This window comes from Apteryx mantelli, chromosome 27 (assembly GCF_036417845.1).
Source record: "Apteryx mantelli isolate bAptMan1 chromosome 27, bAptMan1.hap1, whole genome shotgun sequence".
NCBI lineage: Eukaryota > Metazoa > Chordata > Aves > Apterygiformes > Apterygidae > Apteryx > Apteryx mantelli.
In genome coordinates, this window is record NC_090004.1 from 2,453,394 (window position 1) to 2,471,593 (window position 18,200).

General features: G+C 47.1%; 1 protein-coding gene across 10 annotated transcripts in view; it reads left to right on the top strand.

Annotated features, from left to right (window-relative positions):
• Positions 1 to 5,344: 5,344 nt before the first annotated feature.
• The window catches only part of PUM1 (pumilio RNA binding family member 1), a 76,981-nt gene continuing 64,125 nt past the window's right edge, over positions 5,345 to 18,200 (top strand). For 9 of the 10 annotated variants that reach the window (XM_067311597.1, XM_067311599.1, XM_067311603.1 and 6 more), the window contains exons 1-2: positions 5,345 to 5,429; positions 10,037 to 10,410. In XM_067311597.1, the coding sequence (XP_067167698.1) occupies positions 10,048 to 10,410 (363 nt within the window). In that variant the 5' untranslated portion in view covers positions 5,345 to 5,429; positions 10,037 to 10,047. Of the gene's footprint in view, positions 5,430 to 10,036; positions 10,411 to 18,200 lie in introns of those variants that run through there. The other variant, XM_067311604.1, reaches the window with a different exon arrangement.

Here is an 18,200-nt window from a genome sequence, read left to right on the forward strand (position 1 = left end):
TCCCCCAGACCCTGCCTTTTTGCACATCCCGTGGTGAGGTGACCCCATCGGCACGGTGTTAAGGTCACGTTGCCCGCACTCGCTTTTCCTCTCATTCCGTCCATCCTTCTGGACTCTAAAGTCTCCGGAGCAGCACGTTTTCCCCAGGGCTTGAACGGCGTCTATCACATTAGGGTTGCTGGGGGAGACGAGGTGCGTTTCCATAAGCCTTGTAATGCAATAAGTCTCTTTATTCCCCTTTCTACTTGTACTATGGCCCCCGGTGCATAAGTTTGAGCCATTCCCGTGTGTACAGCAGCAGGGAAGCGTTCGGTAAGTTAATAAAAAAGGTTGTTGTAAGGGAGGGTCGCGTTTCCCCCCCCCCCGTCCTTCTGCCCAAGGCACCCCCAGACTGTGCTCCCTATACTCCCGCCCGCTGCTCCCCTGGGAAGGGCGAGCATCAGCGGGGAGGAGCGGCCGACTTCCCGCACGGGTCTGACGGCTCGATGCCTCATGCAGCTGGCAGGGTTTCGTGGCCCGTGGGTGGCTGCAGGAACCCTGGCCTTTCCCTTGGCCCCGCTTTATTCCTGGAAGCCTTTGCTGCCGTGCTGCCATTCGTGCACTCCAGCAAACCACAAACAATAAAAAGAATCGCTGCGCTCTCCTGCAGCGCAAGCGAGTACAGGGGCAGGACGGGGCGACGCTCTTCCAGACGATTCGGTCCCTGCTGCAGGAGCTCGAGGGCCTGGGCGAATCTCCACTGAAGTCAGTGGGGAACTTTCCGTTGATTGCAACAAGCTTTGGATCGGGCCTGGAGCTCAGGCACGGTCCGAAGGGCAGGAGAAAGGATGGGAGTGGTGGGAAGGGAGAAGAACAGGCTGCTAGAAGGATTGAGATGCTGGAAGTTCAACTCGAACTCAGGCCCCCAGTCCTCTAGCCAAGGGGCCGTGAGCCCCCATGTGTCATTTCCCCACACTTTCTTCCTAAACCAAATAAACTCGTTCCTGGCATAAGCGGGTTTTAACCACTAATACTTCATCCACCGAAAGACTCCTTCCCTCCCCCTCTCATTATACCGGTATAAATGTAATTATCCTAGGTATAATTAACACGAAGCACGTTTCTAGTGTCAGCAAGCCATTAGCTGTGGGCTGGGTGTGCACTGCAGCCTCCCGTGATAGAGCTGTTATCTCTGCCTTGCGCTGGACGGTCAGCGCTTCTCGAGGATCTCTGCGCTCCCAGCAGCACGATAGCCTCAGGCCACAAAGCCACATCAGCGAGGCGTTGCCCCGAGGTTGCCCAACTTTGCTCACGCAGCGCCCCGGAGACGGCCAGCAGAAGCGGGTACGGTCCCCAAAGCCCTCCTTCCCCCCAGACTGTGCAGTGAGGACAGCTAAACCGCGTGTGACGCAGGTCCCCTGACCTGTCGCACTTAACAGCCCAAAACATTAATGATGCAAAAATCGCTGCTGCTGTGTTGTAGCGTATCAGCCCGTGACGTGCCGGTTCAGGAGCTGCTACAGAAGCTCGGCCGTCCTTTGCAGGGACGCTCGGATTTATTAGCTCCAGTGCCAAAATGACACAGTTTTACTATTCGTGTCTCCCTTTGCCATGAGGTTGGGCTCGCTCGCGCTGGCGTCGTTTTGGGGGCATTGCACCATGGCGCGGCAGAAGTGAATTTAGACCTTTTACCAGCAGGAAGCTTAAGTACTGATAGGGGTTCGCTGCCCAGCTGTTTCTGATGGGCTGACTCATGTCACTGAGGAGGTTTTTGTGTAACAGGAGAGCGCAGCTCGGCAGAATTAGCTGCATCCTCGTTAGGAACGCTTGCCAGAGTAACATGCTGATGTTCCTATTCTGGCGAAGGGCTCGGAGAGCCCTGGGGCAGCCAGGTCTCGCTAACAGGAGCTACTTGTTCCACAGGCTCCATGTTGGCAGCACTTCTTAGGATGCTGAGGAACTATCAGGGGTTCGTATCGGCAGGGCGCACAGAGCTCTGTTAAAAGCATTACGCATCTATATGGGAGAAGTGCTCGTGCAGCGGACGTGGCTTAACCCAGCAGAGCTGTGCCAAGTTTAATACAGCCCTCCTCTTCGGTTTTGTCCTGCGCCAGGTCAAATAAGCCACATCGGCACCGGCAGAGCAACGCTTTGGAGGATATTTAAGGCTCTGCTTTAAATCCAGCATCTTAGCAAAAGCCTTTGCTAACAGCTGTTAATCCCAAAGGTCCCTCGTCGTGCCCAGCCTGGGGTACCTAGCAGCTCCCGGGCTGCAGCTGCAAGCTGGATTTCCCACGGGCTTTGGAAGGTGGATTGGGCCAGGCCTAGATTCTCCCAGGAGCACTCACCCAGTGCTCAGCTGCTGTAAGCTCTGTAACAGCACGCAAGGTGCACGCCGCAGAGCCAAAACGGCTTGGAAGAGGGAGCACGGCGGCAGCGCGCTTAGATATCCATCACTCCCTGCAGTCATCTGATGAGGAGATGGATACAAGCTACCCAGCTGGATCCAGTCCTGCTAATGGTTAATTATTACGATAAACTGGGCTTGAGCTAACTTCTTGCACCTAAAACCACACCTGCTCGATCGGACCACAAAAAACTCAGGCTTTTGGGACCCAAATCTCTCGCTCGGATCTCTCTGCAGCTGGAGGGACACGGTCACGTTGCAAAGCCTTTCCAAACCCCGTAATCTTTACGACGCGCTGTTTGTTTGCTTACTTCGCGCATGTGAGGGCATGCCCTGCGCCGTTTCCCTGCGCGGGCAGTTTCCTCTTGTTTGTGTGGTTCGCTAGCCCGGCGACCAGGGAGAGAAAACATCATTTGAAAGTGTCGGGTGCCTTTGTAAAACCTCTCCAGAAATATAAGAGGAATATCGAGGCTTGGGAGGGCGTGTGAAATTCGTGCTGGGAGGTTTCAGACGAGCTGTGCCTTTAACATGGACGTGTTATCGCAAAAACTACTGATCCCAGAGTACAGTGCTTTGTTTTAATGTCCAGAGTGCAAACCCGGCTGGAGAGGGAGCGATGCACACTGGGTTGTGTAGTTTAAGCTCTCCTGGTTTTGCAGACACAGGGGAGACGGGGGGCACAGGGGGAAAAAAATCCAGGAGGTGTGTGTGGCCGCTATTGCCGGGCTTATAAATACACAGATTGCGAATGTTTGGCTCTATGCATTATAGAGGATACACTTACGTCTATACGCTTGCTTCTCTGTACTTCCAGTTCGGATTTTTGTCTCCTTTGAGTTTATATGAGAAGACCCTTCACAAACTAAGTATTTGCCGTTTCCTACTGGCAGGGTTGAAAAATGGGGTGCTTGCGGCGATGGGGCTGGCAGCTTCCAGCTTGGCACTGAGCACAACGGAGCCGTGATCCCACGTGGGGGGTCTGGAGGTGTTGGAAGGGCAAAAAACATAGCCCTGGAGCCCTGGGAATAAACAGAATGTTTATGTCCACAGTTCAGAGCGTGGTTACACCGGTGCCAGGGAAAGGGAACGGAGTACGGTTTGTGCTTTAGCCTATCTCACCTGTCCAAGTTTGGGGAAAGATGATGTTTAATGATTAAAGCACCTGACTAGGAGCTGGAGCGATCTGGATTCTCTGATCGTCCTCGCTGCTGATCCCAAACCAAACTCGGCGTGTACATAACTTTCCCCTTGGGAAAAACTAAAAGTGTTGGACCCAATTAATATTATTGCATTAGTAATTGTTTTCATGACTGTAGTTATTTTGTAATAGAAATAATGAATGGCTACAACTGGCAAGGAATTGCATTAACAGTGATAATGACTGTGATAACCCTAATAAAATGTTATATTATCATGAAGCACGGGAGCCTCAGTCAAGGCGGGGGCCTTGTTTGCTTGCTATCGGAAAGTTAGTACTTGAACTAAGCTTACGATCTAGGTGTTCGCGGTAGTGAAACGAAGCAAACACAAACGTCTCCGCAGAACCGGGGCCTGGCTGAGAAACGCCGTCGGCAAAGAGACTCGGAGATCGCTGAAAAGAGGAAATCACAGGTTTTGTAACGCGAGGACACCACTGCAACGCGGTTCGCGAGGAAGCAACCCGACAGCCCGGGGCGAAGCTCGCGGTGCCCCGCTGCCAACGCTGGCCCCCGTTTTCAGGCCGTGGCTGGACCCCGATCGCCCGCCCGCCACGGCACCAGGCGGGTCGTGGGGCGCTGCCCTGGGGCGAGGGGGGGGTCCCCACGGGGCCTCGGGGCGCTCTGGTCCCCGAGCGCCATCCAAAACTGCCCGGGGTGGGAAAAGTAATTACGGAAAAGGGGATGTGGCCTGGGGGGCTGGCAGGCGTGGGGGGTGGCTGCCAGCAGCATGTGGGGCGCGGAGGGGGCAACGAGGGCGGCATGTGGGGCACGAGGGGGTGACGGGGGGCGACGAGGTGGCGTGTGGGGCGCGAGGGGGGCGATGAGGCGGCACGTGGGGCACGAGGGGGTGACGGGGGGCGACGAGGCGGCGTGTGGGGCGCGAGGGGGGCGATGAGGCGGCACGTGGGGCACGAGGGGGTGACGGGGAGCGACGAGGCGGCGTGTGGGGCGCGAGGGGGGCGATGAGGCGGCACGTGGGGCACGAAGGGGTGACGGGGGGTGACAAGGTGGCGTGTGGGGCACGAGGGGGCGCGTGGGACTGGGGGGGGCGACGGGGGGCGATGAGGGCGGCGTGTGGGGCACGAGGCGGCAACGGGGGGCGACGAGGTGGCGTGTGGGGCATGGAGGGGCGACAGGGGGCAACAAGGGCAGCGTGTGGGGCACAAGGGGGTGACGGGGGGCAACGAGGCAGCGTGTGGGGCTGGGGGGGGCGACGGGGTGATGAGGCGGCGTGTGGGGCGCGGGGGGGTGACGGGGCAACAAGGGCGGCATGTGGGGCACGAGGGGGTGAGGGGGGCGACGAGGCGGCATGTGGGGCATGGGGGGGTGACGGGGGGCGACGAGGCAGCACGTGGGGCGCGGGGGGGTTACAGGGGGCAACAAGGGCAGCGTGTGGGGCACGAGGGGGCGAGGATGGCGACGAGGCGTCGTGGGGGGCAACAGGGGACACCGAGGGTGGATGTGGCGCTGGCCGTGTGCAGATTTGGGGGGAAAGGGGGGAAAGCGGAGGGGGGCGGGAAGGGGTGCGAGGGCCTGGCGGGGGGGGGGGGCCTCCGCCCAGGCCGCCGCGGGCCCCCGGCCTGCCTCTGCCCCGCCGCGTGCCGGTGGGGGCCGCCGCCGCCGCCGCCGCCCCCGAGGCCGGGAGAGGCCGGGAGGATCCGGGCGCCGCGGCCGGGCCGCCCCTCCGCCGCCGCGGGCCGGGCCGGCCTCGCCTTCCCGGCATGCAGCGCGCCGCCCCAGTCCCCAGTGGGCCGCCATGTTGTCGGAGTGAAAGGCCGGGGGAGAGGCAGGCGGCGAGCGGCCTGGGGGGGGCTGAGATCCATCTTCATCCTACCGCTCCGCCCGTGAGTATCGGCACCGGAGCGGGCCCGCGGCGCGCCGCGCACCTCAGCGGAGCCGCCGGTGGGGCCATATTGGTGGCGGGGGGCGGCGGAGCGGCGCCAGGCCGCCCCGAAGGCGAGCGGCGGCGGGGCGCTGCGCCGGGCTCTCTCTCGCTCGCCGCCTTGTCCGTGTTTGGGAGCCGCGGCCGGGCCCCTTTGTTAGCGGGGGCGGCGCGGCCCCCCCCCCCCCGCTCCCCTCCGTGGGCAGCCGCCCCCCACGGGCGCGGCGCGATGCCCGGTCGCGGCGGGGGGAGGTGGTTGTTGTGGGGCCGGCGGAGGGGAGGGGGGGGCGGCCATCCCGGCCGGGCGGGCCCACGGGGGCGGTGGCACCCCGGCCCCTTCCCCCCCCCCCCCCAAACCTTCGCTGCCCGGGCCCGGTTCCAACGGGGGGGCGGCGGCGCAGGCCCCGGCTCCGGCCCCTCCCCGGGGGGCCCCGGCCGCGGGGCAGGGCAGGGCCGCGGCCCCTCTTTGTTGCCCGGGGGGGGGGGGGCCGGGCCGCGGCGCTGCGGGCGAGCGGGGCAGGCGGGTTTCCTCCGCCGAGCTTGGGGGGGCCGGAGGGGGGGTCCCCTTCTGTGGCGGCCGGGGGAGGCTCGGTGGCCCCAGCCGAGGAGAAGGACGGCACCTTTCAAACGAAGCGAAAACGCAGACAATACTTTCGGATGTGCTGTGTGATCCTGGGGTTTATTTTATCTTTTATTTTATTTTCCCTCTCCCGTTTTGTTTTCGCCTAATACCCATGTTTGGCCATTTTTAATTAAACGCTTAAGGCAGCAGCCCGTCTTTTGCCCCAGACTGAGAAACACTTGGTGGGTTTTTTTTTTGTTTGTTTTTTGTCAATGTTTAATAACTTTGTTCTGAGCAGAGATTTTTATTAGATAGATCATGAGTAAGGAATTTCCTTTATGAAGAGTGAGGGAGGTGGGGTAAGGGGGGGGTGTCGAATTTATCTTACGGGGTTTTAATGCTGGTTTAAGCGTTTCAGTCGGTTATCAATTTACCCACTTCCTGCTGCGTCTCCCTAGGTCTTAAGGAAAACACAAGCTTTAACGCTAAAAGTTCTCGTAGGCCACACACCTCTTGAACAATGGGGAGGCAGCTTTAATTTCCACGCGAACTTTCCAAAAAAACAGCCCTGTCCTAGCTCATGATGTAACTTTCTTAACTCAGCATCTTGCGCCGGCTTAATTTTTTAATCGCCTGTAATTTTTTAGAGGAGCCTTCTTGAATCAGAGCGATGAACTTGGAAACACATAGCTGCGCTCTATGCAGATTATAGCCCTCTTATTAAGCGACGTTGCTGCTTGTGCTTAAAACGCCCGTAGTGGTAGCTCCAAAGTTTTGCTGGTTGTGGAGAGTCCCATAATCTAAACTATTTAGCTTGTAACGATAACACAGAACGGCTTATTTACGCGTTATATTTTTGTCGAGGGGAAAGGAAAACTCTCGGTTTCAAATGGCTTGCAGCAGCATTCTCTGAGAATGTCTAAATAGAAGCCTTTGTTTGTAAATGTGTAGCTCTTCACGGGGAAACTGTTTACATCAGAAAGGTTTATTACATGTTTTTACTAAGAGTTTGGGAATAAAGAGTCCTAGTAGCCATTAGATGTTTGCAGCAGTACGACTTGCAGCTGCTGGTTAGTTAATGAATGTGTGTTGTGTAGGTGACTTAACATATTTCTGATGCTCTGTGCGCTTTGAATGACAGTATTCAGCTGTCTGCTACATTTAACATGGCATTTCTATAAAAACACGGCTTGGCACTAAACTTGAACTACCCATAATTCTCTTTTCCCCTTTGCTCCCTTTCAAAATGTCTCCTTTGCCAAGTTTTCTCGTCTTGTTTAGGGCTGCCTCGTCTGCATTAGGCGAAAGAGGAAGCTTCTCGGAGCGTGAGGCAGTTGTGCAGAACTTAAGAGTATCTTTACTGGATCTTGACTGAGATTTTCTAGGGTCTCAGAAAAAAACAGTTTCCTCTCTTGCTTTGCTGAGACCTGAGGGTTGAAAACTTCAGTTATTTCTTTCTTTCTTTGAAGGTATGTGTGTTTTATCCACGTGCATATGTGGACTAGGCCGAAATGCATTCTTCCTAAAGGCTCAATTGTAAATGAGTAGGTTCCTCCCACGTTTCACATTCTTGTTTTCAAAGCCTTAATTTCTCCATGTTTGGAAAAAAACACTTTTACTACTCTTCTGCTGTGCTGTTTGTTCTAGGTATTAAAATACTTCCATTAGAGCACTAAAGCTCTACGTACAGTTTAAAAAAGAAATGAATTTGCCCTGGTGGGTGCAGGGGCATGGCAGACCACTGCGTTTTGAGGAAGGAAAATAATGTAGGGGTTATTGCTGCGAAGACTTGCACGTGTAACTTTGTACGTTGTGATGTTTTCATTGAAGTCTCTAGGGCTATTCATTATATATAAAGTTAAATATTTGAAAGGTTTTGCAGAATCAGAATCATAGTATCTTTTTTTATATATATATATATATATATATATTTTTTTTTAAAGATTGCCCCGAAATATTTTGTCACCTCTGTTGATAGAGACCATTCAGATTTAACTGTCTGTAACTAATAATTACACCTCTTGCACCTGAATTTCTTACCAGTAATTACTTTATTTTCTGATTTTGTTTGTTTGTTTTCTTGTGGTGTAGGGGAGCTTTATTTGCTCATTTCACTGTAGTGAAAGACTTTGTTTATAATGTTTATTACTGAGAAACTAAAGGAAAAATGCCAGTAAATCAGTGCATTGTGTTGTTAAAAAAAAAAAAAGAAAAATAGCGATGGCTTAGTGATACCAGGCATTGTTATACTGTTTTAATAAGTATTTGAGAAGTGTGGTAGTGATTTCCAGGCTTTCTTAAAGACAGTAGGGTTTGAATGAGCAGAGTTGTCTTAAATGGTGTATGTATTTAAGCTGTGGAGTTCTCTGAGCGTATAAAATGCCTTGCAGAGTTACTTGTTTACGTGGCCATGGAGGTGAGGAGGGAGGTGACAAATGCATGTTGTAGATGTAATAAAAAAAAAATCATTGCACTTTTTTTTATCCATTTTCTGAAATAGGAATACTATTCTCGATTAGTGGGACTAGCTTGAATAATTTTGATCAAAGATAAGACTTGCATTATTTTTTTTTTTGTCATCTTTCTCTCCGCTGTCACAAAATTGTTCTTGGAAGTTGCTTGTAGTATTTGACTGTTGTTCAAAATTGCTATGATGAACAGAGAGGAAACAGAGCCTCCTTTCAGGCCCTTCAGAGCTACTTTCAGGAGCAGGGCCAAGGTTTACAGCAGTCAAGGTACAATAGTAAAAGCGCTCTCCTGCTTGTATGCAGAGGTGGTAGCAGTCTCTAAGGGCCCAACTCTGCCCCTAATTTCATCCTTGAAACTAGCTGTGATTTTGTGGGCTTGCACTTAGGTAACTGAAGCTGGCAATGTTTGTTTTTTTCAAAGAAAAAAAACAAAAGAAAAAAATTCTGGCTATAACATGCCTTGAAATACCAATTCAGTTTTGATGTGCTCTCTGCGTTGTGTGAGCATTACATAACCGGGGAGAACACTCTTCTGTTCACATGTGCAATGTTTTCATTGCTTTCAGGAGCAGAAGATAAGTCGTCCTGTACAAAATGAAAACAAACTTGTATGCTTCTGTGCTGCTGGGATGCTATCAAAATATCCTGGGGGATAATAAATTAATATGTCACTGTCAGCTCAATCTGCCTGTTGTCCTGTGTGCAGATAATTTGGGGTATGTGCAAATAATTTAGGATATTTGTCAGTATTGGACAATTTCTACAGCTAGTTCAGCTTTTCCCTTGTACCGTCGACAGCTGAACTGACCCTGCTGGCTGCTCCGGCTCTGGAAGGTTCTGCCGCTATGCTGGGCACTAGGAGGTTAGCTGGTCTTTCTCTGGGGAGTCTCGTATCAAACATGTAGGTATATCTCACCATCTCACAACCAAAGGCAGCTCCTGAGTTTGCAGGGCAGAGCAGATTATATTCGGGACCTGATGAACCATCTCTGTTAGAAATCCAGGGTTTCACGTTTGCATTTGAAAAAGTAGTTGGCTTCATATTTTGCCTTACTGAATGAACACATCCTACTACAGTGGGACCTGGGGACTGATTGAAGATCCGCACCGTAATTTGTCAGTTGTAAACTGATGTGGTAATTTCAGTCGCGCCGTGTCCTGCGGAGTTTCTTTTCTAGCAATTTTTTGTGGCAGCGCTCTAGTTTTGTCCAGCATAGAGCATTTTCGTTGCACAAGTTGGTGGTCTGATTCCAGCATGATAGGCACCTTATGTGAATCTTGCGTATGCTGATAGCACTGGGTAGCACAAAATGTGGAGTTTTGGCTAATGTGCATTTGTATACTTTAGTTGATAGCTAGCAAAGCAAACAGCTATGCTATAAGGAGTCAGATTTGGCATCTCGATGTTTCCCTGTTAGTTCTATGGTGGGTGTCTTATTTAATTCTTAAAATTGAAGCTCTGTGGATTTAATGCTTTCTTTTCCTTTTCTCTCTCTCTCTCTTTCTCTCTGTCTCTTCCCTCTCCCCATCCCCCTGTAGGTGTTGGTGGAATGAGCGTTGCGTGTGTTTTGAAGAGAAAAGCAGTGCTCTGGCAGGACTCGTTCAGCCCCCACCTGAAACAGCACACTCAAGATACAGCTAATCCCAACATGCCTGTTGTACTGACATCTGGAACAGGGTCCCAGGCTCAGCAACAGCCAGCTGCAAATCAAGCGCTTGCAGCAGGGACGCACTCCAGTCCTGTTCCTGGATCCATAGGAGTTGCAGGCCGCTCCCAGGACGACGCTATGGTGGATTACTTCTTTCAGAGGCAGCATGGTGAGCAGCTTGGGGGAGGAGGAAGTGGTGGAGGCGGCTATAATAACAGCAAACATCGCTGGCCTACTGGGGATAACATTCATGCAGAACATCAGGTAAAAAAAAGTTAAATGTTTCCAAACCGAACACGTGAACAAATCGAGCTTACCATAGATGCTTTTAGTGAAACTTTTTTTAAAGCTTAAGCTGGTTATTGTACCATTAGAATGGCAACAGTCATACTTCTCTTCTCTGTTTTTTTCCTTTTCAGGATTGCTGTGCCTTGCTAGCTATAAACTGAAATGTTTTTGCTCTTGAGGGTGTTGAAATCCCAATCCGCTCTCTGTGACAGTAGAACGCATCTGTTTGCAAAATTTATCATTGCCCTTATTGATTTTTGTATGTGTGAACCAGCTCAGCAGTGACTGCTGCAGCTTTTTTCAAATCTGTTGCTGTAGTTAAATAATTCTTATGTAATGTTATTACAAAACTGCTTTAAAAGCCAATGCATGTAGGTTGAGCTTTCAGCATTCCCAATACTGAAAAACACAGTTCTGGAAGTTGCTTGCAATGTGTGTTACTCTGCTTTTTGTTTTGTTTTGTGTTTTTTGTTATAGTTGGGGGTGGCAGTACTATTAATGTGTTTAGCTGGATGGAGAAGACAGTGTTAAGAACATCATGAAACAGTACTAGAAGCAGAAGTAACTTTTTTCAGTCACTTAATATTTCACTTAATATTACTAAAAGAGCAGTGGGCCAAAACATGCCTTACTAGTAGTGTTTACTAGCTAGATATCTCTCCAGTAGTTTCATTGTTGGATGTACTGCGAATTAAATGAGTACGTGACTCACTCTAGCTTTCTGAGTGTGACCTGTAAGTAACTCTTCAAATATAGTAATGAGCTAAGGAAACTTGCTTCTTCTATTAAGAGAGGCTTGGGAACAAAATTTAGTTGTAAGCACATTTTAAAGACGAATGATTCCCACAAATCTTTTCAGAGCAGCAGACACAAAGCTTTTGTAACCCTTAGGCCTCCAGTTTTTAAAAGAAAAATGAGCAAGTCCTTGTTTCCCCCCCTGCGCCTCTCCAGGGGGTGTGTTGTCATCTGGACCATTTAAAAGCAAACATTGCAGGGAATTTTGCAACCTCACTGAAATCGGTATGTACATCAACAAGGAAGTAAACCCAAGTGCCCTGTTAATTTCTGTTCCACGTGAAAAACAGTATAAAATACTGTACTATGAAGTAAGCAGCCCAAAGAATACTGTAGTATTTTTCCCTTCTGTGGAAACAAAATATTTAGTTAAATTATGATTTTTAAAGGAAATAATGCATTGAAGTAAGATACAGTTTTTTTTTAACTGCTTAAGCTTTCAGTCATTAAATGTAAAGCTTGTTTTAAGAACTGTAGATGGGAGGGGTTTTAATATGCTTTAAGTCATGTAAGAAACAGTAAGCAAAAATTTCTTACTGAATGGCTTCATTTTTTAGATTTTTGAAAATTCTCATGCAGTCGAACATGGAAACGTTTAGACAAGGACAGCTGTTGTTTGGATATTTTGTGTAAAGATGACTTCATAAATTGAACTCCATGTCATAAAATTCTTAATCCTCTTTTCCTCCAACTCATGCTTTTCACTTCCTTTCTCTGAAAATCCCTAAAAGCAAAGACAACAAAATATATTGGTGGTGGTGGGGGGGAAAAATCCTGCAGTCATTAAAAATTGCACTAGTATTTTATTTTTATTTTCTTTTATTTTTTTACTGCATTTTTTTTAATAACCTGTAAGCTTAGAAAGCGTCACTTGAAAGAAATGATCCTACCTATTTCAAAGACTTGGCTTGATGTCAGATATGTTGCTTTACCTCCTCTTAATTTTTGTTAGAAAGTTGTTCAACGATATAACAGTAGTAATTGTACCACTTGTTTGAAAAACTGGTTAGCTTATACCATTTTGAATGAATTTAAAGTAATGTAGGTGCTCTTTCGAGGCAGAACACTTCTAAGATGATTGTGTGAACAAAATATACCTACAAGATGAGGCTCATAATGTTGCGTATGATGCTTTCTGGGTTTTCCTGTTATGTGACCTGAAGCTTACGAAAAACCCACCGTAATATAATTAAAGTTAGAACCTTATCTGTTCTATTTCCTAATGGTTTTTATGTCCCTGAAATGTATTTGTCATACACATCTGGTGTTTTACGTTCGGTATCCATCTTGAAACCAGTCTTCATATCTAATTTCATCAAATTCAACACTGTGGGATGGGACGGTGACCCTTTTCTCTGTCTTATTTTGGGCTGTATAGCACAGTGATTGCTAGGCAGTTACAATTATGTATTTATTGTTTCAGCCTTTCTCTTCAGCCTTTTTTCTCTGTGATGCTCTGTGAGTGCCTCAGAGTTTTACTCATGGGAAACAGAACATGGGATTTTCATAATAGTCAATCCTTTTGACTTTTTGGCCACCTTTGCATCTGCTTGTTAAATTACGAATTCCTGGGAGCGAGCAATAGTCTTCTGCATACAGAAATCATTGAGTTCAGTTTGGGCTTAACTGGAGTAGAACTGAATTTGTCCTGCAAGAGTAGAAGAAATGCAAGGAAGCGCTGGGACTTGCAGAAAGTTGGGGCATGATGATGGATGACTTAAGTGTCAATTTGTTGTGCATAGTGGTACACTTGTGCTGCTGAACTTTTTCATTTAAACTGTCAAAGGTAAGGCAGTGAGGGCCCCTCTTCTTGCCTAAAAACTGTCTAGGAAAATCAGTAGCTAAAAGATAATGGAAAGTCAGAAAAATTAATTATAGGGTATTGTAGGTTAATGTCTGCCTAGAGCTTAGAAGGTCATAATTAAAGGTAGAGGGTGTGGGGGTTTTGTTTTGTTTTGTTTTTTAATTGTTGAATCCTAGTTTCTTCTGTGTTGTGTATGTGGACAGCCATCTATCTCTGTCTGTGTTGCTGATAATACTCCTGTGATTTTTCCAAATGATAGCGTCTCATCATGTGTTATTGAAGGCTTACGAGTGTTATGAGTCAGAATTTATTTACAGTGTATCCTTGCTTTTCATTTTTTGATTGCACTTGCTGTTTCTCCTTGTCATTTGTTCCTCCTCTGACTAGCAGCTTTAAGAATTGAGCTGTGAATAGCTTTAATAGGGGCGACTTAAAAAAAAAAGCGTTTCTGGCCCCAAGGAAGTAGATGGTGTCCTCTTGTTGTAAGCAGGAGGTTTCAGGATGAGAGGAAAAATGCCTGCTCTTTTTATATTTTACTTAAAAAATTTTCCCCTTACTTTATCCCCTACTCCAAAAGGGGGGGGGGAAATATACACACACACACACACACACACACACACACACACACACACACACAAAAGAATTAAAGATGCTGCAGCCTTTTTTTCATATGTAGGTATCAAAGATGCACGGCCCATCAAAATGGCCTATATTCAGAATTCCTCTTTGGTCTCTTGCAGACACCGCAGTCATGATGAAAACAGACTCTCCCTTCTAGATTAAAATCTCTGAACTTCTAAACAAACTTCAAGAATGTCTGCAGCTGCAAACATTTTATCATCAAACTTTAAATGGAGGACACTTCTATCAGCCAGGTCTTTGCTTGCAAAACGTAGTAGTCTCTTGTTATCCGCAAAAGGCAGCAGCAGCATTAGGTGGAGCGCCAGCGTTCACCAGTAATTTCACGGTTCAAACTGAAGAGGTTTGGACTGTGGTTCTTTTGTGATGCCCCAGTTACTCTTCAGGCTATTAGGATAGACTGTTATGCCAGCTGCATTAGGGTGTGTTAATGCATGTTATCCTGTAGAAAATGGGTTGAGATCAGCAACTCACTTCACAAAGGTTAGTAAAGAGTTTTAAGATGACTTCTGATGACTAATGGCCTAGGTTGGATTTGACTTGGTGATGAAAGATGGCGTATCTCATTACAAATCCAAACAGCCACCTACTACTAGTGAGGGGAATGAAAAGACGGTTGAGATAGACAGCTGGAAGAACTTATCAATGCTTAACAGGTTTTTAGGAAAACTGTTTGGGTTTTCTTGGATGAGGGACTCATGGGATTGTGTGGCTTTCACATGCACGTGTGTTCTTGAACTTCAGTCAAGAGAGTTTCTCTAGTGGTGGTCCATTCTGAATTACATTACATGGATATACTTCAGACTCCATCTGAATTGCAGTTAGAGTGATATGGGAGTTGCTCGGTAGAGGCAAATGATTTTAGGAATTTATTTTCTTTGAGAGCATGTTTAATTAATTTGAGACAATGGAGTTCTGCGGGGATTGTCTTTTTGAATGTGGGGAATTTTTCACATACAGTTGGTGAAGAATAGTGAAAGCAACAGGGCTGGAATTGTGTTGTATACTCGGTTTTGCCCTTTGGTGATGTGACCAGACAAAATATTAAATGAGAACTTATATATAAGGGGGCATAGAAGATTACTCTCCTGGCAGCTGCCCTTCTAAAGCACCGCTGCTCAAACCATACTACTTGATGCTGTGTAAATGTCTGGGTTTGATTCTTCTGTTGGCAGGCACCATGACCGAGGTTTGCCTTAAAGTCGTGTTAAGGTTCTCCAAAATGATCCTGGAAGCTAAGCAAGCAGAAGCCCTCATGTTTTTCTGAAGTTGAAATCCTGTTAGAGAGACATTTAATGCTTTAGGAGAGATTTATGTGCCTGTCTATGGCAGGTATGTGGTGTGTGAGGGCTACAGTGGTCCAAATAATCTGGTTGTCTGTGCTACAGCTGAAGGCACGGGGAGAGTCCTTGAAGGACATGTCCCATGCAATATAATGTATGCCTCTGTTCTCGAAGGACATTCTGATGCATGTTTCATTAAATCTGTTGAATTTTCATGGGTACTTCAGTGTGTCGCAGCGTACTAGCTGGGGCTTTCCTTACGTTAGCAGTGCAATGGCTGTACAAACTTGATATCCAGATAATTAGGAATGTAATTACTTGCCAGAATGAAATGTCTAGCTTGGCTAATTTGTTTTGTAGGGTTTTCTCTGTAGTAAATGGGAGAAGGGATATCTTGGAGGAGGGGATTCAGAACACTTAATTAACGTTTCTGGTGTGCATTGCCCTTTGAAAATTCCTCTTGGGATGGAGGGAGCATGGATAGATTGGTTAAGTTAGATGTTGAAAGTTGAGTGTTGGAAAATCCTTGTCTTGTATAGAAAACCCCTGAAATCTTCTGGAAGTCAATGTAAGGATTTGCTGACTCTCAGTCTGTAGGTCTTGCTATCCCTGACAGTCAACTGCCAGATACTTAACTCTAGTTCAGATTGCACAAATAATCTGGTGTGCTAGCTTTGGGATTTCTTCATGGTTTACTGTATTTTTGTAGTCTTCTTCCTTTTGTGATGTTTGCTCAGGAAGTGAAAAACATTTTCACATCATTGAATTTGAAAATTTCAATGCTTAAATAATATTTTAAGTATTCCAGTTAGTGTATTGGGCTCATGTGTGTGTTTTGAACAGAACTTTAGAGCATAGCTTCCCTATATGTTTATCTTTGAGAAGACCACAGTGTTTAAAACTGTTGCTTTCAAATTGACATGCTTGTTTTGATTTCTTTGGACCTTGTCTCTCACTGAGTGTGGATGGGGCTAGCAACCTAAGGAAAAAGGGGTTTGTAAAAAATAAATAAATAAAAATAAAAATAAAAAAACAAAAAACCTCAGTCCTCTTATGGAAAAGTTGCATTTCTCAAAACTGGGTGCACCTACTTGCTTTCTTCCTCCCCTTCTCTCCAACTTTGGTTTCCCCTTATTGGCTCTTCTGTGGTTTCCTGAATATCTCTGAGCTGGTGTGACGTATCTGTGTTTCTCTAAAACAGGTTATGACGCTCTTTCTTTTGTAAATGGGTGCCTTCTCTTGAAGAGAAACTCTACATCAGGTGCAGGCCGTATAATCCAGCCACAGCCAGGTTGTAGACTTGCACAATGAATTTCCATTGCCCCTACTCCAAGCCGCTATTAATTCTTACAGAAACATCCTTTCCGTTGAAAAACAGAAAAAACTTGCTGAACAGAAGTCGCCTGAACAAAGCGCTGTTCCAGGGTGTTGAATTTGGCGATGTCTGTGGCTCTGAAAATTGGCACGGACCGAGTACAGGTATACGCTGAGGCGATTTTAAAGCTGTCGTCTTTGAACGAGGATCCTGCGGGTGGGTCGTGAACAAACTTGCCTTTGTTTGCGGGTGCCATGTGATGCCGTGCTCCCTCTGGTCAAGTGATCTGCTCCAAGATATTGTGTTACTCCTCTTCCTTTGTTAAGGGTAACTTCTGTTCTAGCGCAGTTGTTTTGAACAGGAGCTACCTGGCTGCTTTGCTGATCCTGTACGGAAGCTGTGCAGACCCAGATCCTGTGCTGGGGTGACACGCTGGTGAGGACTCAGCTGTTATTAAACCCCCCAAATTAGTCTTTCACCCTGCTGCCAACAGTCCCTGTGGCAAGGAGCCGCTTGCATCCGTTTCTGACAAAAGTACTGAGATGAGGCATTGCTGTGTTGCTTGTTTACACCGTTTTCCTGTGAATTTAAACCTTAGAAGGTCAATGTAGGGGTGGAAGGGAAAGGAAAAGCCTCAGACCTTCCAGAGGTCCATCGAGCCCCGTTGCCGATTCTTTATCATAGTGGAGCCCTGACTGCTTGCGCAAAAGCAGTGACCCAAACACGCCTCTGGAAAGCAGAAGATGGTTTTCACCATTATTACCAGCTCCAGTGGGGCAAAGTTAAGGTTACTTTTTCTGTAATCTAGTATTCTGGAGATTTGTGCCCCAACAGTATGTGCCTGAGACACCACAGGGTAACCTAAATTCCACATTAATGAAGCGCTTTCCTCAGTGAATAAAATCTGAGGAAAAACATAATTAGCTAACTAAGCCGAGCCATTCTGAAAGGCTGCCTTTCTTGCATTTATTTCTGTACCCTGAATCATTAATCATCTTGGCTAAATGCCATGTAAAGCATTAGCCAATCTGCAATTTCAATAGCTTTTTGCCTCGAATGCTAATGGTAGTAGCAATTCTAATGATGAATCCTTTACTACAAAAATAGTAGTTAAACCACCTAATCCTGTCTAATACTTGTGACTTCACATTCTTTCTTTACTGACTATTGTTATAGGAGAGGACTAAAAATAGTGCCGCAATCAGTTGATGGAACGACGTATTTTAACCCTAGATGTAGTTGTCGGTGGCAAGCCTGTTGTTGATAGCATGTGGTGCTTTTCTTATAGTCAGCTGGTAAATACATATTTTTTTTTCCCCCGGATGCTATATATATATGCGTGTGCGTGCACGCACGCAGAGTAGATCTCTTAAATAATGTGCGATGTGAGCTGTTCAGACAAGACAAACAGTCAATCTCCCACAGCCTAGTGAGAGGCATTTGTTTCCATCTGAAATTTGTAAACCTTTGGCGGTAGTTAATTTAAAAGGCTTTAACAGCTTGTAAGTATATAAATCATGTGCCACAAAGTATTTAAGCTGTTCAGCCATTTGAAGCTCTCTCTCCTCTGCCCCCCTTGTAAAGAATGCCTTATTCAGGCAGCAGTCTGACTGAATTTTTTTGATGTTTTTTGTCCTTGCTGTCTCAATACTGTTGTTTTTGTAGTAATGTTGACCTTTTTTGAGGAATGTTTTACTAGAAAATAAAGATTTTTTTTTTCTCCCCCTGTTACAAATTGAGCAAGACCTAAAATGTGCAAGCCTAACGGATAGAAACGTTACAGCAAGACACTTGCACTCTGCAGCGATTGCTGTGGAAAAAGCATCTGAGGTTTTAAAAAAAAAAAAAAAAAAATTCCAAGAAATAATCACATTCTTAAATAAACAAATGCTGTTAATCTTAGGAGCTGAGCAATTTGAATACTTTATCT